This window comes from Vanessa atalanta, chromosome 24 (genome assembly GCF_905147765.1).
Source record: "Vanessa atalanta chromosome 24, ilVanAtal1.2, whole genome shotgun sequence".
NCBI lineage: Eukaryota > Metazoa > Arthropoda > Insecta > Lepidoptera > Nymphalidae > Vanessa > Vanessa atalanta.
The window spans coordinates 599807-623285 of NC_061894.1; the positions used below are offsets into that span (position 1 = coordinate 599807).

Sequence of the window (23479 nt, forward strand, 5' to 3'; positions counted from 1 at the left end):
TAATATGAAATAAAATTAGCAATTCTGGAAACGTTATAATCCAGTTGTAATGTTATCCTCTCCGCCCATATCGCCCATATATTTAAAAAAATAATATCTTCTTGATCAACATCCATTACAAACAGACTCTCAAAGTCTTTGCCTAATTCTATACAAATTATTAAAAATATTAAAAATCATATTAAAACTATACAATAAGATTCTTATTACAGTTTAAAATTTTAGATCTACCGAGATGAATCAGATGGTACGCGCTGGTCAGGTTTAGGATCAGATCCAGTTGAAGAAGATTGCGGGTGGTGTGGGGGAGGCGCTCTAGTTGGTGGAAGGAGTGGTGTATTCACAACTGCGCCCATAACTGACCAAGGTGGAATTTGGAGACACGCTGTTCATCTAACTCAGGATACCCGGACCACTATCACACAAGGGAACTTTGAAATAACGCAATTAGTTGGATGGGACGAGAGAAGAAGACTATTGTAAGTGAAGCAATTTAAATCCTATCGTATAATTGAAACCAATTTGGACTTTAATAAACAATCTACCCAATATTAATTAATTGATGGTTCAAACGCCTTTGTTTTTTGGAAGTATTAGCAAAAACTTAAAATAATATTATTATATTATAGTTAATAAAGTAGCTGCTTGCATGAGTTACCTCAAGATTGGAAAGCCGATCCTAAACCCTATTCTCACATCCACTTTCTTAACTGGTAACAGTACTTTGTGCAGTCCGCAGCATCTATAAACCCCTAATCGTAAAGGAAAATTCAGAAAAAAAAAATCATTGAACATTTTCATTTAGGTACGTAATCGGAACAGCTCCAGAAAAAGCGGGTGAGAGACACGTTTACAGGGTGTCGGTGCCCGTAGATGGCTGGCCACCACCACCATCCTGCCTCACTTGCCCCGGCATCGTTCCTGATAGCACCGTGGAGCCTAGCACTGAAGAAGTGGTCAGTATATCATTTCAAATAAATGTTTCAGATCGTGATCAGCGATTTTCCTTTCCTTTAAATCAAACGAAAACTTAGTGCTAGAAAATAAAAGACTGAAAACGTTTGCTCTTGCCAAATATTATGACAAAGGGGTTCCAATATTTCGGAGAGTAATTACATTTAAAGAATAAAAAAGTAATTAAAGATTTATGATAACATTTCTAGGAGTACGACAATGCGACGTCAGCGTTGCCCGCGTGGCCAACGTCGACGGTGTTGCCGCACGTCGCTGATGAGAATGATTCCCTTCCAACTGTCTGTCTGTACAATCGTGTCATATTCAGCAAGAATTTCTCCTATTTTGTTCAGGTAATATGCTTGGCTACAATTATTTAGTGATAATTAAACAACTGATTACTGATAAGCGCAATAATGTTTCTACGCCATCAACAATTACGTCTAATTCATACGCAATAGCTTCATACTGCCTATTTGCAATGTATTTTAACACCTGGCGGCGTGCACAGGAGTGCCTCGGCCCGGGCGCACCGGCCACGTTCGTGTGCACGGCGGGCGGGGCGCGGCGCGCGGTCCTCTGGGACGGCGCGGCGCTGCGCAGTAAGTTCGCCGCGCTTGCCGCGCCGCAGTCCAAGGTCTTCAGAGTCGAGGTAATTAACATAAACCTATAAATATAATTCAAACATTGAAAAAAAAAGGTATTACTTTTGTAGACTAAATATACACCATTACGATCACATCATTTTGTGACCGATTAAAAATTTAGGCATTTCTTGACTCGGTGGTCAGTAAAACCAATGTAACTTAACTTATTTGTTCAACTTACTGAGTAAGACGATCAAACCTTCATACGTTTTAGAACCCGATGTTATTGAATAACAAGTTCTTGCGATTCACAAAGATAAAATGCCAGGTATTAACAGTTGAGTATTATTCCTAATGTATGAAAAGAAATGAGAGTAAAAAATATTATCTATCGCCCAGGTGCAAGCGCACAGAGAAGCTCGCGTGCGTCTCTTGCTGCCGCCAGGACTAAGAGAGACTGACGACCTACCACTGCCATTAGTTTTACATGTGTGAGTTATAAGTTATTGTTTTCCAACAACATTATTAATTTTACTGACCATCATTTCCTTACAATGTATTCATAAAACGCAATGGACTTTGTCAGTAGGAAGTAAACAAAACCTATAACAATACGAAACATATCCAAGGATATAAGTAATATCAGACATTTTAACATATCGGTGACACAGATGACTTCGGAAAAAAATCCACTAGGATCCAAATCTTAGATCGTAGATTCAATATTCATAGTATAATGTTACCATTTAATTCTGTTTTGTAAATAATAAAATAGAACGGTAAACGGTATAATAAAAATAGAACGATAAATCGGTTTTATAAAAGTTACAGATGCCATTAAGATACAGATATCAGCAATCGAATTTAATATTAGTAATTTATATATTTAGATCAGCAGAACCAGGCGGTCAGCTAGTAACTGAACGGTGGCGCCCAGACTGGGGCTGGTACTTGGCTACGGCGAGGAATTTCATTGTAGCGGAAATTGACGCCAGAGGTTCTGGGGGGCAGGTAACTATCTGTAGTTCTTCTTACAAATTTCCAATATTTAAAACGTTTTCAGAATGCACTGGGATGGATTCGGAACATCCGGTGAAAGATAGAACCACTATTATTACTCCCATTTCTGTCCATTTTCTTTAAATTTTCTATAAAGAACTACGCACAATCGTATTAGATCTTTGTTTCATATATATGTTTCATCAATATGTTTATGCTGCAGAATAATTGAATAGAATACTTGTTTCAGGGCGAAGAGCTCAGAACCGAAATATATCAGAGATTACTGTCGGTTGATGTCGAAGACCAAATAGCAGTTTTATCGTAAGTATACTAAAATTTTAATTAATTTTACTTAATTTACTTTTTAAATCCAAAGGTTCAATTTTCGACATATTTTCGTAATTGCAGATATCTCCGGGACAACTTGAAGATGGTGGACGGGTCTCGAGTGGGCTCGTGGGGGCGCGGCCTGGGCGCGGGCGCCGTGCTGGCGCTGGCGGCCGGCGACGCACGCAACCTCACGCGCTGCCTCGCGCTGCTGGCACCGCTCGCGGACTTGCGGCATCATAGTGAGTCGCCTGTGCCTTGTAAGGCATTCATAACGAGCAGAGACACACCATTGGGCAAAACGAACGTGGGTGGTACTAGCTATAACGGGCTCGAATCCGGGGTAACGTGACATGCATAGTTAAAGATCCACCAACCCAGCAGTGTAGACGCGTAGAGTATAATAACCAAAGTATCTCCTGATAAAAAGCATCTGCCTGGCAGTAGCAAAATAACTTCAATAAAAAATGTATGCCACACTTTCAACAAAGGATTAATCACCTCGGGTCCCGTTCCACACAGACTCCTACTGGACGGAGCGATACAGCGGGCCGGGCGGCGGCACGGGCGGCGCGGCGCTGGCCGTGTGGCGGCGTGCGGGCAACCTGCCGCCGCGCCGCCTGCTGCTGGTGCACGCCACGGCCGACCTGCGCGCGCCGCCGCACCACGCGCTCGCCCTCGCGCGCGCGCTCATTCGCGCGCAGGCGCTCTACACGCACCAGGTGACACACATACATATGCAAAATAACAAAATATAAATGTTATTATATTAATGGCTTCTGATATTTTTAATAGCTTGTCGAGCAATTGGATCCTTGAATTTATGTTAATTATAAAAGCAGATATCAAATTTTATTTAATAGATATGGAATTTATTTCAAATATTTAATTTATTTATGTAATATGTATCTCGGTGTGTTTAAATAAAATGGTTTAATAGTGACTGATTATATGTTTAAGGTCTATCCTGATGAGGGCCACAACTTCGAGCGTTCTTCTCTCCACGTTCATAAAACAATGGAACAATTCTTCGACGAATGCTTCGGGCCAGTAGAAGTAGCGGACTGGGACGCGGGCGGAGTGGGAGGACTATTCCCTTTCCGCGACTAGTGGAATGTGGAGGGGTAGAGAAACCCCTAGAACAACAAAAGATATTTTAAATCCAGTTATTTATTTGAAGACACATCAAAGTGGTCACGGCGTAAAATAAATACTTAGGAGCTAATAAAATCGAAAGTGCTTTTCATATTTAAATAAATTATATTTTCAATTCGAATATGCAGAATATTTGAAACAATAAGTGTCAGAAGTAAAAGATTTTCGCGCCAAAACATTAAATATAGCAACATTGCACTTAACCTAGAAATTACATTTGATAAATCTAAATACGCATTTAAATTGAAATGCTTTCAATAAATAACACTGCTATAAAATAAACTGTTTATTAAAACAACGGTGTTGCTAGCGCAATTCAAAATTAATCGACACAGAATTGAAATTGTACATTAAAGCTTATGTGAGTTGATATTAGAATAAAGAATAAAAACACTCGTGAAAAATTCAAAGAAATTTATTCTAAATGTCTCGAAATTATTAATATCAAAATTAGTAGATATACATGTTATCATTGTGATGGAATATAGTTAACCACTAATTATAAAAATATATATTATAAACAGTAAATCTACATTAGATTAATTTATATGTTAGAAGTAAAACGTTATCTGTTTTCCAAATTCATTGTTTATCGTGTTTTATTAGAAATAAAATGATAAATAACAATATCAGAACATTTGACTGTTAACAGAGATAATATTAGAAGAGACCATTAAATAAAACAATTATATTTATTATTATCGATGGGTATTTAAAATTTTCAACTGACATCGATTTATACTGCCAATACGGAGGTAATTTTTTTTTTTGGCTTTTATTTGTATTGTGCTAAGAGGGCACAGATTATTTCGCCAATGTCACGTACGAAATACGGAGGTATTAAACTTTTGTTCTGGTATGTCAATCGACAACTTTGAAAAAAATGCGTTCATAAAATCAAGAGTACAGATCTACTGTATAGAATACATATATTGTCATCGCACCAAGTAAAGTATTTACCAAGTTTACGAAATATATTCCATAGTGAAGATGTAGATTATTTAAATTGATATAATGGTGCATTTTAAAAGAATTCAATAAATGAATTCGATATTTTAGCCTAAATACATTTTACTAGGTAGTTGAAACTAGACAAAGAGATATAAAAACAAAATGTGTCACTTTTTAAAAACCTTAACGTATTATTAGATATAATAAATGTGTTTGGGAATAGAGTGTGAACAATTTTAACTTAGTGTTGCCAGCAGTGGGCTAATAGATCTAACATCGGTAACCTCGTTGGATGTCATACCTATTCATGTTAAAAGTTTTTCCCGGGGTCTGTTTGAAATTAGATTTGGTTAATTAAAACTTAATTAAATTATTCAATTTTCATGTTGTCTTTTAAATTTGATCAATGTATAATAAAATGGCCAGTACTTAGCCGATTTCAAACGAAAAAGTAAGAAAGATAAAATAGCTCTTGATTAATATAACTTTTTTTTTTATTTAATATACAACATCCACAGTTTACATTTTTAATATAACTTTATTACACTTAACTACTATATCTTACTTTTATTATGTCAAAATTGTTTATTTCTTTAGCCTTCTTGTATTTGAAATAAGCTATAGGGATGTATTGCTTTACGAAAAATATAATTATGTATTTGTAATAATAACAACCTAGATCCTATTATAATTATTTTATTGTAAAAGAAAATTGTTCACAGACTATAATCGGGGTTTATCTCCAGTGAAATTTTCTTATGATTATATTATAAGGAATAAATAAATCTATATTTTAGTGTTAAAGTAACAATCACCTTTATCTTTATATTTCTATGTCGCTTTCAATGTCATCGTAAAAGATATGTAGCTTTAATATATTATTATGTACAATTAGAATTGTTGTCCCCAAGGCATAAGTTAATGTTGATAGTCAGAATATTTCTGTAGTCAGTTTCAATGAAATTTGTACGAAAGATGATCAATATTCAAATTATATTATTACAAATGAGAAGATATAAGTTTCACGTGGAAACTTTCATTAAATAATGACGCGATAAATAAGAGCCACAAAACTTATCCGATGACCGTCGCTGTCATCGAAATTGGTGTTGCCATTATGCTTTTTTTGCCACATATAGAGTAAAAATACCGTGCATAATATTCTGCACTTCTTGTTAAACGAAACATTACTTATAAGCAAGATTTCTCCTTAAATGAGTAGTAAAAAAATTAAAATTCCTAATTCCTTCAGATAAAATATTCGTTCAACGATTGTTAGGACTGATATTTCAAAATGGCGTCGTTAGTATTTCTTTTATACGCTGATTCAGATAAGTTATCATAAATGCTATCATAAAGGCACTATGGTAATCATTAATGTTCAAATAAAAAAGATGGAGGAATGTTTCTCATAACTGACCCTACCTTTCACTTATTAAAATTCATATTCGCATTTCTAACTCGATTGTGACAAAACGAAAGAGTAATTCTAGAAGAAGAAAGCAAAAAAGAAGAAAAAGGAGAAGAGAGTTTCTTAAGTCAGAATCGTTCGCTTCGTTTTGAGACACTACATAGAATGTTTAACTGATATTCGGCCTTGAAGTTTTAACCGTCACGAAACTCAATGCAATTTCACTTCGAATTGATTCGGTAATTGTGAAATACGTTTTGTATTATGTTTAACTTTTTATTTAACGTATTTTTAAATAGAACAAATCTTCAAATTTTACACATTTTGACAAAATCCGCAACAAATATTTGATAGCAATAGTTGCTCTAACCGTAATAGCTTCACAGAAGTTCATTGGATTTTCTGTGGACTACGAGAATACAAAAATACAAGCTTGTTTTTATGTTTTTACTCTCTCAAAACATTGATTTGTTATAACTGATAATTCATTGTAAATATTAAACGTGGTTGAGACGAAAAGATAAAAATATTATCAAGTGTAGAACTCTAAAAAAAGGCCGACATATTGAAATCTGGGTATATCCATTCCTATTGAAATCAAGTCGTGTGTCCACCTAGCTATTTAACGCCTTTTATATATTAGAGATATATTCGTCGTTTACTAATTAGTAAAAGTCCCAAGTTATGTTATATGTATGGTTCATAATTACAAAATATTTTCAAATATTGGGAACTGTAGCAAAAATAAATAAAATACTAAAAATATATAAGTTGGTTTAACATATCGCGTCAAAAAAGTAACTTTCTAATCACAAATTTATCTTTGTACAAATTTTTTTTGAAGCCGAATATACATATTACACTATATTTCATAGAACAATAAAAAAAAACATTAAATGTTGCTAGTGTAAATAAATCGTAAGAAAAACTAATTTTTGAAATATCAATGTTACTAGTAATCATGTTAAGACAGATAGATATTCAAGAAATAAATAAGAAAAGTAGAAGGAAGTTCACTGTTTATAGCTTTCTTGCCTATTTTCTTGTTTTGCTCTCAGTGTGTCTCTAAGATTGACTGGAAGATCCCTTATTGGGATAATTCCATCTTTATGCGCTTTAATTTTCTTGTACATTTTTTTACTGTTTGTAATATGATTTGTTCACCATAAAAATTACAACATCAACGATTTCATTAATCTTGAACTATTAGAATTGTACGAATATTTTTTGTGATATTAATGTCTAATCCAAAACTCTAGTCACCTCCCTTTTTAGGGGAAATATTAATATACATTTTAGTTTTTATAATTATTAATTCAGTAATTTGCAATATATCACAAAAAACTCATTTCACTCATTTATGAATCGTTTTAAAAACATTCAGTAGATTTTTTTGAAAAATAAAGACATAACTGCCATTAAAACAAGTGTAAACAACAATAAATATTTTAAAATTAAATTATATTTTAAAATGTATACACACACAATACACCGAAACATTTACGTTAATATAAAAACTGATATAATACATTTATTTCGAGCATAAAACGAAAATCAATAAAAAAACAAAGAGAGAAACATAAACAGATAATATATTCTAAATTTAAATATACTTACGTGCGTAGTATTTGAATTTAGAAAGATGGTTAATAAAACGTGTATAAACAGCTTAGACCATTATATATTTAGGGGCCGATTGTATTGCTCTGTTCCAATTTTCAAAATCTTCATGAACTACGTTTTAAAAAAATGTCAACAGATCTGCCCCTAATTTCTACTTTGCATGTTATTGAAATAATTTAATATAATTTCTAATATGAATGTCTTAATTAAATTTTAAACTCCATTAATGTAAAGAATTGTATAATATACCAATTCATTATATAGTTACATATTAAATATGTATTTTTAAATGCTCAGTGGATGGATATGTTGTTTATTTATGTTAAAATGTTGTTTTATAAAAAATTGTTCCAATATTTTGTTTTATTTATCCTATAACCAAGAATTTTAAATATGTATACTTAGATGAAAATTAAAATTTAACTTCTTAGAATTTAAAAAATGTTGAAATAATGGTAAGAGTCAGAACTAATGTTCTCTGCAGCAATAAATCTTCATTCGGTCTTCTGATCGAAATATTAAAACATACAGCGCTAAATCGCTTACAGTGAAGAGTTGTTAGTGGCTGTTTACACGGCGCTTACGCTTTTCATTCAACGTAGTGTAACAATAATATGTCGTCCCTATAGATTTGATCGATGTAAAATGAAGTTAACTGAATCTTTAAAAAAAAGGAATAATCAATTAGGTATTTGAATTACTTGTTGTAAAAACAAGTAATTTAACTTACTTGACTACTCGATTGTTATTTAAGTCCAGGTTCATACTTTGATACCGAATTTAGATTTAGCGTCCCTACATTCGCACCCACGAATGAATGGTAAAGCCACACTAATGCCAGTTGAAGTCTGCAGTTCTGGTCAATTGAACTGAGTGGTCCAATCGGTATATCTAGTGCTCAGTCAAAGTCAAAGTCAAAAATCTTTATTCAATATAGAAGTAATTGCACTTGCTTATTGATTGTCAAAAATCTACCACCGGTTCGGAATTTAGCACCTCGGACCTGAGAAGAACCGGCGAAAGAAACTCAGCGGGATATATTTTTTTTTCATTTTTTTTTAACCATTTAACATAAGTATATTTTAGTTGTTTAAAACAGCCAGGCGATCATTTCATTCCCAGTACATATATATCTATGATAATGACTATTATTATTTTTATTTGTGCCCAAAAGGCACAGATTATTTCGCCAATGTCGTCCAATGACCATTCAGTAGTCATTCAGTAGAGAAAAACTGTTATAGAATTTTTCTTTTTGATTTTACATTTGGTTTCAATCAATGTAAGTAGGAATCGCTCGACTCGCGCACGAATAGCGGCAACAGATAATCTATAAAAATTTCAAGAGTCGACTATCACGGTTCATGGGATACAGCCTGGTGGCAGACGGACGGAAAGCGAAATCTTAGTAATAGGGTCCGTTTATTTCTATGGTATAGAACCCTAAAAAGGAAATTTTGGTTTCATAGTATCATAGAGTATAGATCTCATAGTGCCCTCGTGCCATAGGAAAAACCCTTTTATTTGTTTAATTTAAATAAAAAATATTGTTTAGTTTTAATAAAAACTCAACAGTAAAACAAATGATTAACATTTAAATAATTATAATGTCTATTGCTTAAATAAAGTTTTTACCCATTAAATATAAATAAATACACTCGTATACAAAAATGCATATCGAAATAAAAAAGTACAACTGATTGGAATCACGATTTTTATTTTATATCTTACAGATTTATTCACTTATATAACATTGTCTACTCTACCGCTAGCCAGCCCCGTTGTCAAGCACCAGACGGTTATACCTGTGAACAAAATCATTTATTTATTATTAAGTACCAGCATGTCAGAACCTTATAAAGTAAAAAAGTAATAAATTGCAAATTAAAAAAAAATATTGAAGCTCCTTTACAGCGCCATCTACCGGATCGAATCTAAACCACCCAAAAAGTCCCTACAATCAGACCAGTCATTTATTCCGTGACATATAAACACCTTTGACAATTTAATTGAGAACACTTGATGTTACTTAGTAATAATAATTACTAATAATAATAACTTATTATGGATCGGATTCATAATTTTATTTTTCAGCAAAGTGTAATTTGATAAAATCTGTTCTAATTTCAGCTGTAAGAAGGTGGCTAGTTAACTTGTAAAAATAAAGGAAGGAATCAAAGGTCTCCTCTCTCCTTTTTTGAGAAGGTTTGGAGTTTACTTCGTCATGCTACTTCACTCATTTCCTCATTTGTGCACAGGCACATTTTACTTTACCACGGAGCAGAAATATCCTTTAACAACTGGACCATGACGGCTGTATAAAAAAATATTATTATAATTTGAATAAGAGAAACAACTCACAGTTTACTTCCAGCGGTTGTTTTCGTAGTCCCACTTGGACGATAATCCATCGACGGGGTTCACCTTCAAGTCCAACATACGCTTCAGCTGTGCCTTCTGGTGCTCATCATCGAAGGAGGCAGGCAGAGGGCTGTATACTGGAAGTAATAATCATAGTTACATCACTGATTATCATAGTAAGTAAGCAGCAATCTGTAAATGACCCACTTTTGGATAATGGCCTCTCACACCACACTGCACAGACTAATACACATGTGTTCGATTTCTATCATATGTTTCTTTCATATTAATGTTTCGAGGGATGGCTCATAGAAGCAAATTAAACACATGAAAATTAATTGGTGCCTGTTTACAACCCACAATCTGAGGAGATTCATGTTATCAAACTATTTGACTACCACTACTACAAGAAACTACTACTTTGATGTATTATTTATATCGCAATTCAGTCTAAGCAATGAGGACCTCAAACTAAGATTTCTCTTAGAATTTAAACATAGGTTTTATGTTCGATAAATAAATTTTAATTTTAATAAACTATAAATTAACTTCAAATTCACAAAAAATGTTTTTGTGATTTGTTTTTTATATTTTTTGGGTTTTTGTTTTAAAAATGTATGGCAATGGCCTACAGAGTACATATACACACAGAGTAAATATAATATAGAAACATTACAATTACTGATTTTCAAATGAAAACCTACTGCCGGTTAAAAATGTATTCTGTATGAAGAAATGTCATTATGTGATATCTGACATTGACCATAATCAGTATAAAATTTATATTTTCTATTTTTGGCGTAGTTAAGATTTTAAGAGTTAGTGAATCGACCTTACATTCTATGTTAAAAGGTGAACATTACACTGATAATGTTAATTTACCGAACAACTTCATTGCCATGTAGATCCAGACTGAGAGGGAAGCAATGCAAAGCGCCCAGCCGAGAGCTCCCTTCCATTCTCCAGTGGGTGCCTGGAATTCGGCGAAGGTCTGGCAGAAGGAAGCGCGGTAGAGGGCTTTCTTCTCTTCCAGGGTCAACTTGCGCCAATCACCCTTTTCCTTTTCACGGAGAACCTGAGAATGTTTTCAAAAATTAATAAATACATATATTATTAACATAGAGATGAAATTTCGACCTGCAAATGCATGTGCAAACAAAATGCTCGAGTCTGATGTCACACTTGTGGAGAAATTCAACATATAAATTCATTGATATTTACAATTTAATAAAAAATTTAAAAAAAGCTTGTAGAATAGAAAATAATTAATCCTTAATATATATTTATAATCATTGTTATGTAATGATGTTAGACTTTATAAATTCATAGAAAATATACCTTTATAAAGGTAATTTTATTTTAGTCTAAAAAAGATATTGAAATATGTTACCTTAATGTCGGGTGTGTCGGGACGGAACCTGACGGCGGGGAGGGGGAAGTCAGGCCTGTCTACATAGTTGGGTTGACCGTTGAAGCCATAGCCTACCCACTCCCGATTGCCAACCTAGGACAATACAATCATACTGAGTTAGTATTCGTTGACTCCCATACAGAGCTTTTAAATTTAGTATAGACTTAACTTTTTATTTAATTGCGAAAATAATCTACTGGGTTACTTGGCGTTTCTTCTCGGTGGAATCTACTTTCAAAACTAGTGGTATCTTTATATTCTATTTAATTATTTAATTCAAAAGTGCTTAGGTATAGTCTACTTGGTAAAAATATGGTTCGATTTAGAACTAGATTCATAACATACAAAGAATATATTATAGTGCATAACTTTGCAAGTATATTATAATAGAGATAAATGAAATTAGTATTTTTTATATTAGAGTTGTGTAGATTAAATGATATTTTTAATATAACATCAACTTATTTTTATTAAAATATCATTGTAAATTTAATTGAAACAATAAAATAAATACTTATTACAAAAAATAGTAATAAAAATCTGACTTACCTTGGCAAGTTCACTGGAAGCACGGGCACCAATTGGTACTCGGACTGCATCTAACAGCGCACGGCGCAACAGGAGATTTGCCATAATTCTGTAAGAAACATACTTTTATTAGGCAGAAATTCTAATTATATATATTATATTATTAATTATAAAACTATTAGAATATAATCAAGTCTCAATCAGCAGTTTCTTATCTTATATGAATATGTAACAGAGGTATGTTACATGTAATTGTGTAATTATGTCTCAACACCTACTTAGATAGAATAATGGACATTGATTCGGGATATTTTTATGACGTACATAAGCATATTATGCTGAATCCAGACTTGACATAAATTATAAATGTAATTCAACATATAATAGTAATCGTCTGTTATGTTATCACAACTAAGCCTTTTTACTTAATGGTAGGGCGTTGTGCAAGCCCTGGGTATGACTTGCTTATCACATATTGTATATAGACCAATGCAGAGTATTGTGTTACAGTGTCCATTGGTGTTACAGTTTACATGGAGTGAGCCAGTTTTAATTCAGGCACAAGGAGCATATATTAATTGATTCATTGACAATATAAGAGACAATTAATATTTCTTACAGTACCAATGTTATAGATGATGGTGATCACGACATTTGAGCTATTTGTTGTTCTGCCTACTTATATCAAATATAATAAAGCAGTTAAACCAATATAACAGTATTCAAATTTTTAAAATAGTCATGATGTTTTTTTTTATTTAATTCTATTTCTATATAATGGAATGTTTAGGTAGTTAGCTTTCCTTTACCACCGAGTTTGGTTATAACCGGGTTTTAAAATAATCTAATCTGACAATTAATAATTATAATCTGAAAATTACATCTCGCAATTTTTTGTACATATTTCCAGAATGAAAATTATGAGTGTTTATGTAAAGGATCACAATTTGTATTGAATTATAAATTAAATCCATTCATGGTATTTATTTACTAATAATATTACATTAGAAAAAGAAATGGAATATATTATAGACTTTATAAATAATTAATTATGAAAATAAATACAAATTTGATACTCTTGCCTCAATGTATTTGTTGTAAAATTTATATCATATTTTTATAAGTATATGAGAGCTTTCATTAATATATTGTCCCTAATATATTTCCTTAATACTAAAAGTGTATTTAGTTTCCTATGTATATGTTTTCACTAGTATTATTAGTTTTTATAATATGTTTATTATATTATATAAATAACACAAATACTCTGCGATTTTCAACGTTCAGGTGGTTTTACACGGGAATATAGATATAATGATAAAAATACTGATAATACTAATAGGTTATGTCTATCGATCCTCAGTTACATAACGAGAAAAAAATTGCTTAACGGTAATAATTTGTACGAAAATACTATTAATAGCAACAAAGTAATAATTAATTGAATAAAATCTAACAAGATTAAAACAAAATACGTTCTTAATAGGTTTATTTTGAATTTAGAATTGCGATGACATGTTCATATAATAACTTTTTTACTTACCGCTTAAGTCAATTTTAGTATTATTAAATATATAAATACAAGAAAATTATAACACGGTAATAACTTATTTTTAAGGCGACTTATTTCTTGACTTTCTTCTAAAATGATATTTACCTTATATTGTCGCTACACCACCCTACACTGTAAAAAACGGCGACCTCTAGTGAAAAAAGTCAATACTCAACATAAATTTGCGCAATGCGCATAGATAATGTAAAAGTTACGTTTTGCTCACGCTTTGAGTATAAATTCATAATTTTACAAAATGATCTCATACAATTTCAAAATAAAAATAAAAATTATGGACTTAACTTGCATTAAAATGCTTAATATAATAAATAATAATTAAATAAATAACTAGTTACGAATTTAGCCATTAATCAACAATATTTTTATAATAAAACACATACAAGATTTAATATTTATATTTCCAACTTCATCTCTGATCACTTCAGATAATAATTCATATAAAACACTTTCTGGTAAAACATCATTCACATCCTCTTGAGCCCTTGTTAAATCTTCAAAAATATTAGTTGGAATACTCATACCTTCGACTTTTTTATTTTTGGTTTTATCATTAGATATAATTTTAACATTAATATTTTTTTCATCATCTGATACTACAACGTTTTTCGCTCCTTTGATTTCATAATCAGATTTACTTTTTGGACTTTTTTCTTTCTTTAATGGAACCATAACTTCTTCTTTTACAATTTTTTCTAAGTCTACATTATCGATTATTTTCGACACCTCCTCACTAAAATCGTCTTTATAGGGATTTTTTTCTAGACCCATAACTGTATATGCAGTGTCAATATTGTTTTTAACACTTTCGCTATCAACTGAACCATCTAAAACTAATGTATGAGGTTCCACTATGTTCTGAGATTCGGTGACAGAATATATTGTATCCGCAACTGTTTCAACAATATCTTTATCATAAGCAACATAATCTTTTAAAACATTTTCATCGTCTTTTAAAATATCCTTATATTCTTTTATTTCTTTACTATTAAACATCGTAGCGAGGAAATCTTTAAAAACATTTTCATCAATTATTCTAAGTTGACTATCGATTTGAGAAATTGGTATAGGAGTCATTATTTTTCCAGTTATCGGTGGTATTTTGAAGGTGGTCGGTTTTGGTGGTATATATCTAATAGGGCCTATGTGAGGGTCATGTGTGGGCTTCAGAGTTGTTCGCTTTTTTGACACTGGGACATACTGCAAACAAAAATATGTAAAGTTTATTGCAGGAATTTATATGCGATTGTAACATAATTAAAATTATTGTCTGAAGACTTAAAACTTATTCAATTTATTTAAACATTTTTACCTGTTCCATTATATCCTCAATCCAATCACTATAGTAGCCTAATTTTGTGAAGACGGTTGGAGCATCAGGCATGCCACAAACTGGGGAACCAAAACTTATGACACCAAGTAATTTTCCATATAATATACCTGGACCTCCAACATCCCGCTTAAAACAAATTGTTTGGAGATATAAGTAATAATTTAAAAATAGTAAAGTTTGCTTTTAATTCGTAAAATAACCAAAACAAACAAAACCAGTTAAATATTTTGTTTTGGATTTCATGTATGTTTGTTGCAGATGCGTAGACGCTTTTGTATTCATAAAAGAAATAAATTCACCTCATTTATAAAATAATAATAAATTATATCTAAACAATTGTATATATATTTACACGAAAGTATAGAATAAATTTATTTATCATCAATCATTAAATGCTAAGGTAGGAATAATAAGTCCTAAATTTATTATAAAAACGAATGTGATAAATAAACACGGTAAAATGTTCATGCAAAAAGGTAATTTTTTAAAAAAATGAAAAATAAACACAAACATTGCATGCTCCTCCACCCCTTGAAAAGAAGCCAGCACAGAAATTATTCTTAGTGACGTATTGTCTGCAATATAAAGAGAAAATATTTATACCCAATTAAATATTTTATCAAATGCTGAGTCATTCTTAAGTAATTTATTTGTAAGCAAACCTTGAATAAACCTCTTGGCATTCTCTCAGTGGATAAAAATCAAGAACAGCTTCGGACAATTTATTCTTCCAGGGATTGCCAATGATTGAGCTGTGCTGTAATTAATAAAATATAAGGAAACATGTATTCCTATATTTTCTATTTGTATTATACTTATAGCAAACCTCTTTCGCGCCCCAACCAACAACTGTAATTCCTGGAGTATTCAAAGGAAGTTTGAACTCATTTCTGTCAAAGTCGATTTTCTTGATATTTTTTTGTCGTCGTCTAAATTTCAAATGCCTGGTAAGACGCAGTAGGCATAAATTGTCTTTTAAGGTCTTTGGGTTGTATCCAGGATAAAAGTAAATTTCGAGAATGGGAATAACTTCTCCGCCTCCATTGTAAAAACTGCTGCCAACACGAACTGAGAGAAAAGCAGGATTTTCTCGGAAGAAGCGGTTGTTCCATGCTCTAAAGTAAAAATAATCAAGAGATAAATAAATATATATACCATATATTATATGTAGGCATGCGAACAATTTTCAAACGTAGTAGCAATTGTTTGTTGCTGAAAATTATCCAGTATTAAATTCATTAATATATCTCTAGTAGTTAGAGAAGCTGACTACGACCGACCTTGCACACCGGATCACCATACTACTTAATATTTTTGTCTGTGAGAAACTGCTAATTTCAATTTATGAAGTACAATTTCTAAGGAGCTCACAGTTGTAAACACGAAGCAGCTGTTATAATAAGATCAGATTTAATGATAGATCCTGCACACTGAAAGTTATTGAATATCTGAATCGTTGCCATGAAAGGGAAGTATTTTATCTTCGTCCTTTCACCTTTAAATATTCTACGTCCACTTGGTTCTAAAGAATAAAATAACTAAGTTATTATAGAAATTAAAATATATATATATATCATTTTAAATGTCTTTAAGTTTACCCCAGAACTCATTATCACTAGAAATAATGTCATTCTCTTTAGACTTATGCAATCTGGAATCAATATTTGATACATTCATCAATTTTACTTTTGAATCTTTCAAAAGTTCTAAAACATCTGCATTTATGTTAACATATTCTTTATCAACGTTCAATTCTTTTTTCAATTGTTGAAGGTTGCTTAGAAATAATTCTATAAAGTTTGCCACGTTTGAATCTTTATTAATTTCTATTTCGTTTTGAAGAGTCTTCGAGTTATCTTCTTCAAGCACATTATTTATGATTGCAATTAAACTATCTTCTTCACTTTTATTTCTTACTCTTGTAAGTTTTATAATTTCGTTTAGATTTTCATAATATTGCAACGTCAATGTTGTAAAATATTGGTGTAAAGTATTATACTCGTTAAGACTTGCCTGTTTACTGACTTTATTTAGTTTAAGTGTTCTAAAAAGATTGTTGATTGTGTGATGAATAATGGTATCTGTAACAACTTTCTTGTTATTTTCGCCTTCTAGTTCTACAAGGTTATGACTCAAATCAGGTAATTCTAAGACTATAAAGCTGAAAATTATCATATTAACAGAAACCATATGAACCAATCTAATTATTATTATTTTTTGATATTTTCTCTTTAGTTTTACATGTACAGAATGTTATTACTTCAGTAATAAATCATCGTCATTGAAATAGTGTTTTATTTTTCAAACCAATTTCGAATAAATTCAAAATATCGTAAACAATGTTCAAAGTTACTATTTTATTGGTAAATTTATTGAATAGTGAGTGCTGCTAAGCAATAAATAATAAATATTACGCCACATATATCAAGGGAGTATAAATGTATACAAAAATTCTAAAATGTGCAACTACATTCCTTTTATTTGGAATTATTGAAAGCAATTATATTTTGAAGAAAAATCTACGTTTTAATGATGAAACAAACGAAAATATCCAAAAAATAACTAATAAGCTATTTTCGAGTTTAGGACTTAGGAGCATATATCAAAATTCTGAAGATACTCAAGACATGCTGGCTCAATTTTATAAATTAAATAATATTTTCGAAATAAATAATCAAATTTATAAAATGGTTGCCAAACTGTGTAAAGAAATGAAAAAAGAAACAAAAGATTCTAATCTAATCATAAATAATATTGATTCAGTTAAATATCATATTATTGAAAATGATTTATTATCTCTACATAAAGACTTATTTCTAAATATTAACTCAACCATAGAAAATGATTTACAACATAAACTTACTAAAGTAAAAGAAATAGCTGGTACTACAAATTTATCCGAATTGACAACTATGCCTTTATCTGAATCAAATAAGAAAGTGGTTAAAATAATAAAAAAAAACATAGAAACTTCATCTGAAAAACAAATTGATAATTATTCCGATTCATTATTTATAGATAAATTTCTTCATAAAATTAACAACCTCACTTTAAATGATTTTGTAGATAAGAGAACCAATTAATGTGATGAGATAAAATATGTGACGATTACAGTTGTTGTAAAAAACAGAACAATGCAATTATTAAGGATTGAATAACATTTCTAAACAATTAAACTTATTGAAGAAGAAGTCAATACAACAGCATTAAATATAGCAGACAAAAATGGAAATGAACATAAACTTTTGTTATACGAATTAATTCAATCTTAAGACTGTTTGGTGATTTCTTTCAACGTTCTGAAATAGACTAGTAAATATTATTAGTATAGAGCTCCTGTTGTTTTATCATAAATAAATCCGGATCTAAAAGCGAAACTGTTACACGTATTATATTTCATTTCATAAGGTTACAAATAAATCAAAATTAAAATATATTTTCGCTTATTTATTTTTTCAATGAAGTGTAAGCAAATATCGAACGTTGCAATAATTTTGGTACGTTCTTGGTGCTGTTGCTGGTGCTCCATACTCGATCGAGATTTTTTTTTCTGTTATATTCTACTTAAACAATATTAATTTAATTATGAAACATTAATGTACACCTCTTTTGATATATTTATAATGTCACCTTTATTGTTTCATTGCAAAAGAGTAAATTAAAATTATATCCTGTCAATAAACGTCTGATAAGTCCCATGTTTCAAATAACACCGAAAATATCAAAAAATGTTTCCAATCGTTAAATCTCCATCGATCTTTAAACCAAAGTCACAATTCATCAGAACTGTATACGGTTACTGGAGAATAGGATGCAGAGATGTCGTGGGCCACGGCATTAATGGCTCTGCTAGCTACAAAGACGATGCTCTGTTTCCATTTCCAGCGATCCGGTTTAAAGAAAATACAAGAGACATTTGTGTAAGTTGAAGATATTTCTGCAAGATAATATAAAATAATATACTCATATTTAGGAAACATCTAGTAGGTCGTCATAATTGCTTTTGATTACACTATCAATACATCCATCTTTTTCTAGGCTCTAAGAGAAAAAGAGAGAGGTGACTGGCGACTGTTATGTTGTGAAGAGAAGAAAGAATTGTACCGTGCCTCCTTCTGCCAGACGTTCGCAGAATTCAAGGCCCCGACGGGACAATGGAAATTTATCATGGGCTGGGTCTTCATATGCACGTCCTTTGCTTTCTGGGCGTCTATTTTCTGTCATTACTATGGTATTTTAAATCTTTGTCTAATTCTATTAAAATTATTTCTGGAAAGCCCAATAAATATAGATATTATATTTTATGTCTAAAGTTATGAGCGACAACACACTCTCAAATCTAATATCGGTCCTTAATTGATTTTGTTTTATGTGCATAAAATATACATATACAGCATGTAGAAAAATAACTTAAAGTTTAGATTTCTACGAGATCTATATAGAATAAAATTTGCTGCCTATATTATCATATACTACCTAAAACGCAATCGACACCATTTTGTAAAATACAATTGGGTGTATGATTATTATTGATCATTATTTAAATATTTTTTCTCGAATTAGTATTCGAGCCACTACCCAGCTCGTTCTCAAAGGCGTCACAGAAAGCACAGCTGCGTAGGATGCTGGAGCTACGTGTCAATCCCATAGACGGTATCTCCTCTCAGTGGGACTATGACAACGATCGGTGGAAGGTAAAGAAAAGCCGCATAATAATTCCAGAACTCTTCATGTTGGTCTTGCTAACCTATATAACGTATTGTTATAGCTTATATTTTTTTATTTTACACATTTATTAAATAAAGGCCAACATAATTGAGTACGTATTTAACAATTTCCAAACACTTCATCCATAATTACTCAATCGTATATAATATATTCACCAAATTACATACCTATACCTTGAGATGGGCATATGTCCGTTACGACATTGTGACATTATTGATAACACAAAATAAATTCTTATTTCGAAAAGTGGTCACAGAAGGACGCAGTTCTTATGATACTAAAAGATTTGTTTAAGCCTCTAAAATTCTGACCTCCAAAAAATTACTAAATCGTCTAATAATTAGAATCCTTTTTACATCTTAGTTTTTCAGTAACCAAATTGTAATTGTTTTATTCTTTGTCATCTACCCATTTACTATTAGAAATGGATTTCCATATAAACCTCTTTTTTACTGTTTCAGTGATGCGGTATGAAGATGTTTAATTTATGTTTCTGAACAATGTTTGTCAAAGTAACATTTTTTTTGTTAATGAGGAATAAAGTGTTTTATTTAATGTCTTATAAATTATTTTTATTTTAATAAATTGAAATTTAGCTAACATAAAAACTAGAATTTTATTTTAAATTACATGTTATTGAAAAATAAAATTTTAATTTATTTCTGAAAAAGGCCACGGACTTTTTCACCAATGTATTGTATTTATGTATTATGTATGTATTGTATGGAGCATACACGAAACGTGTCAACTCATAATTGTATAAAGTATATGTATTTATACTTTTGTCGTAACGACAATGAAAAAAAATGTCTACACAATTGATGCAGAAGCGATAAATAGACTTTATTTAATATGACTTGATTCTAGTATTGAATGGGGTAGTTAGGTATGCGTGGTAACTGATGTATTATACATTTTATGTAGTAACATCACGATACAGATAGTTTTAAAAATATAGCAATAATTAATATATTTTTATGTATATGGAATAAATACAATTAATGCACTACAATCCACTGTAGCCAGTATTTGAATAGGCTACTCAATTAGTCGCGTTGGAACTGGTTCCGCTTGCATTCTATTGGTTTCTGGAATTTCAACCAAATATATTTTATGATTCTATAATTTATTTTGTATTTGTACTGACTTAGATTTCGTGCTTAAATATTACTAGCAGTTTCTAAGTTAAGGGCATGAACACATCAGGGTTTATTGATAGCAACCTAATTAAAATGTGTTTCAATAAAAGACGAGACATAATTATATCATTGTTCCTCATCGTTCTGACCGATTTCGGCCACGGTAACCATTCTCAAACACAGATGCGCTTTCTTTTCCCTTACAGGCGCAAGACCAAGAGCCAATAACTAAACAATACATTATTTCAAGCATATCCGGGGTTTGATCCCGAGGCATTGTTATCTGCGATTGCTAGCCGCTAGATCATCGAAGCAGTTAAGACACCTAATAAAGACAGTGGACTGGATACCTTATTAATATAGCTATATATTTATTAATATTCTATATTATAAAAATGTTCTTGCGTGACTATATTTTTTTGTGTCCGCTATAAATTTTCTTATAACCTTCGTTTTCTTCCAAACGTCACGAAAGTTTAGCGACCAGAAACACTCAAAAAATACATAAAAACATAACTGAAGAAGATACAATAGCACAAGAAATTATTATTTTTTAAATATTTATTCAAAAAATAATAATTTCGAGGTTCTTATTTTTTACTATTGAATTTCATCTAGTGTACTTGATTTGATCCACACATACTACATGTGTGGATCAAATCTTGAATCAGAATTTTGAATAAATTCGATTGATCGAAAAAAAAAACCCATTCTAGAATAAAATTTAGTAGGCAACTTGTAATACATATAATGTTATATGCTCAAAACGATACTTTAAATAAAATAATTAAAAAAGGTTAATTTTTTTGCAGAACGATCTTCTTGTTGAGTGATAGCCAAATTATGCATGCTTACTATGTTATTTATTTTTACTTGTACAAAGGTTTGATGTATCCCTACCTTTACAGACCTTAATTCTAGCATAACATCAGAACGCATGAACTAATGCAATTTTGTCAGGATGTACGTTCATCCATGCGTGAGCCAACTAACGCAGTCTATATAAAGGTGCAGGAATTCTGTGAAATTCAAACGTTTTTGTTAATTTCAGTTGATAAACAGGATTTAAAGTGATTTAATATGAAGTGCGCAGTAAGTACATGCTAATATTTTTATTTTTCATTTATCTAAATTCCAATAATTTTGACAAGTTTTTTTAGTCAAGCGATATTTTTTTTGCTAGTGGCTTATCCAAGCCCAGTACATCGTTCTTGCACTGTATAGTCGTACAATGTATTGCTATGATCTAGTTTTACAGACATAACATCTAAGTGCCCATGGTTGCAGAAATGATAATGTTAGATAAGGTTAAAATTACTTGCAATGCCCATATTACAGGTGATCGTGTCATTTTTCAGCAAGACCATTCAATTCAGTTCTAAATACTTTTCATTATTTATATACGATATCATTCTTCTAACTTTTAAACTCTGAATAACAAAACAAACCACAGCACTTCTTATGACCTTTTTGTGAAATCATGTAATGAAAGTAAAAATCTATTTCAGGTAGCTATCGTTCTCGCTCTCATCGGCATGTCTCTCGCTCACCCAGCTCCATCCGGCTTGGGTGGTTTAGGTAATATTCAATTAGTATTATTATGATAAGTCGATACCATTTAAGTTTCTAATTATTTATAAATACCGTTATAATCACTTCACTTAATTACTGATCTATAGGCTTCTTTTCGCGTTGTATTTCACAATGTGATTCAGTAAAAACGAACTTATTTTAAATCTAGAACTAGATCGAAGCATTATACTTTGGTAGGTACTGAAAAATAATTATATTACCAGCTGATATAGCCTTTGATAAATTATGCTTGCCTGCTTGAAGCAGAATTACGAAAGAATTTATGCGTAGGTAATATTATTATTAATAATAATAATATATTGCGTGTATTTACAAGAATAAACATGAATAATAATGACTTTTCTCGACATCTCATATCATGAAACTAAAAATTGAATATGAAGTCATTTTGTCTACAATAAAAGACCTGACAAACTGACGTAAACGTTCCCTTTGCAGTGAAGGGAAGCGTGAAGAGAATACGACTGAGGCGGTTTGCTCAGCGCTCGTAGAGGCTTAGGATAACACGAGACTAACGCGTTTGTGGTCACCGTTGTTGCGCAATTTGAAGGTTGACTTTCTTCCACAGCCTATTCACCTCTGCTGTTGCCATCCGCCGTAGAGTATAGATCCAGCGTTATCAACCATGGAGTGACCCTCCCACGTGTAACCCCTATCATTAAGCCCATCATCCTAACCCCTATTAAACCTATCATAGAGCCCATCATTAAAACCCAAATCATTACACCTGTCATCAAATCCTATTGGGGCGGATTGGGATATGGCTTACACTAAAACATAAGGTTGAAATTCTTGCTTTCGACTCA

The 23479-nt window shown here is 31.4% G+C and overlaps 5 protein-coding genes across 6 annotated transcripts in view; 3 read left to right on the forward strand and 2 right to left on the reverse strand.

Annotated features, from left to right (window-relative positions):
- Positions 1-4502, forward strand: part of LOC125073325 (inactive dipeptidyl peptidase 10-like) — a 271293-nt gene extending 266791 nt beyond the window's left edge. For both annotated transcript variants that reach the window (XM_047684110.1, XM_047684109.1), the window contains exons 9-18: positions 226-479; positions 806-956; positions 1164-1307; positions 1466-1606; positions 1941-2032; positions 2432-2552; positions 2791-2864; positions 2952-3112; positions 3393-3592; positions 3831-4502. In XM_047684110.1, the coding sequence (XP_047540066.1) occupies positions 226-479; positions 806-956; positions 1164-1307; positions 1466-1606; positions 1941-2032; positions 2432-2552; positions 2791-2864; positions 2952-3112; positions 3393-3592; positions 3831-3980 (1488 nt within the window). In that variant the 3' untranslated portion in view covers positions 3981-4502. The remainder of the gene's footprint in view (positions 1-225; positions 480-805; positions 957-1163; positions 1308-1465; positions 1607-1940; positions 2033-2431; positions 2553-2790; positions 2865-2951; positions 3113-3392; positions 3593-3830) is intronic.
- A 5205-nt stretch (positions 4503-9707) lies between these two features.
- On the reverse strand, positions 9708-14063 carry LOC125073481. Its single transcript, XM_047684331.1, has 6 exons — positions 13968-14063; positions 12332-12419; positions 11762-11875; positions 11254-11446; positions 10372-10508; positions 9708-9815 (listed from the first exon to the last, which is right to left on the reverse strand). Exons 2-5 carry the CDS (start codon positions 12413-12415, stop codon positions 10375-10377), a joined length of 525 nt encoding a protein of 174 aa, XP_047540287.1. The 5' UTR covers positions 12416-12419; positions 13968-14063; the 3' UTR covers positions 9708-9815; positions 10372-10374.
- On the reverse strand, positions 13980-17316 carry LOC125073511 (plasma kallikrein-like). The gene is made up of 8 exons (XM_047684372.1): positions 16812-17316; positions 16585-16735; positions 16040-16328; positions 15876-15970; positions 15725-15788; positions 15193-15339; positions 14451-15080; positions 13980-13994 (listed from the first exon to the last, which is right to left on the reverse strand). Exons 1-8 carry the CDS (start codon positions 16888-16890, stop codon positions 13980-13982), a joined length of 1470 nt encoding a protein of 489 aa, XP_047540328.1. The 5' UTR covers positions 16891-17316.
- Positions 17317-18890: 1574 nt separating this feature from the next.
- Positions 18891-20431, forward strand: LOC125073483. Its single transcript, XM_047684332.1, has 4 exons — positions 18891-19133; positions 19252-19444; positions 19777-19907; positions 20403-20431. The coding sequence occupies exons 1-4, from the start codon at positions 18942-18944 to the stop codon at positions 20403-20405; spliced, it is 519 nt and encodes a 172-aa protein (XP_047540288.1). The 5' UTR covers positions 18891-18941; the 3' UTR covers positions 20406-20431.
- Positions 20432-22351: 1920 nt separating this feature from the next.
- Positions 22352-23476, forward strand: LOC125073552. Its single transcript, XM_047684413.1, has 3 exons — positions 22352-22418; positions 22589-22658; positions 23242-23476. The coding sequence occupies exons 1-3, from the start codon at positions 22404-22406 to the stop codon at positions 23445-23447; spliced, it is 291 nt and encodes a 96-aa protein (XP_047540369.1). The 5' UTR covers positions 22352-22403; the 3' UTR covers positions 23448-23476.
- Positions 23477-23479: the final 3 nt, after the last annotated feature.

Bases quoted from the DNA above. Each gene is read 5' to 3' on its own strand.
- LOC125073552 (XM_047684413.1), top strand. The intron at 22,659-23,241 runs GTAATATTCAAT...TTTCTTCCACAG, and splicing joins ATCCGGCTTGGGTGGTTTAG to CCTATTCACCTCTGCTGTTG.
- LOC125073483 (XM_047684332.1), top strand. From the start codon at position 18,942: ATGTTTCCAATCGTTAAATCTCCATCGATCTTTAAACCAAAGTCACAA. The intron at 19,134-19,251 runs GTAAGTTGAAGA...ATCTTTTTCTAG, and splicing joins AAAATACAAGAGACATTTGT to GCTCTAAGAGAAAAAGAGAG. The intron at 19,445-19,776 runs GTATTTTAAATC...TTCTCGAATTAG, and splicing joins TATTTTCTGTCATTACTATG to TATTCGAGCCACTACCCAGC.
- LOC125073481 (XM_047684331.1), bottom strand. From the start codon at position 12,415: ATGGCAAATCTCCTGTTGCGCCGTGCGCTGTTAGATGCAGTCCGAGTA. The intron at 11,447-11,761 runs GTAACATATTTC...AAACATTCTCAG, and splicing joins CCGACACACCCGACATTAAG to GTTCTCCGTGAAAAGGAAAA. The intron at 10,509-11,253 runs GTAAATTAACAT...TATTACTTCCAG, and splicing joins CATGGCAATGAAGTTGTTCG to TATACAGCCCTCTGCCTGCC.
- LOC125073511 (XM_047684372.1), bottom strand. From the start codon at position 16,890: ATGAATGTATCAAATATTGATTCCAGATTGCATAAGTCTAAAGAGAAT. The intron at 15,789-15,875 runs GTTTGCTTACAA...TTTATATTGCAG, and splicing joins TGCCAAGAGGTTTATTCAAG to ACAATACGTCACTAAGAATA. The intron at 15,081-15,192 runs GTAAAAATGTTT...TTTTGTTTGCAG, and splicing joins TTGAGGATATAATGGAACAG to TATGTCCCAGTGTCAAAAAA.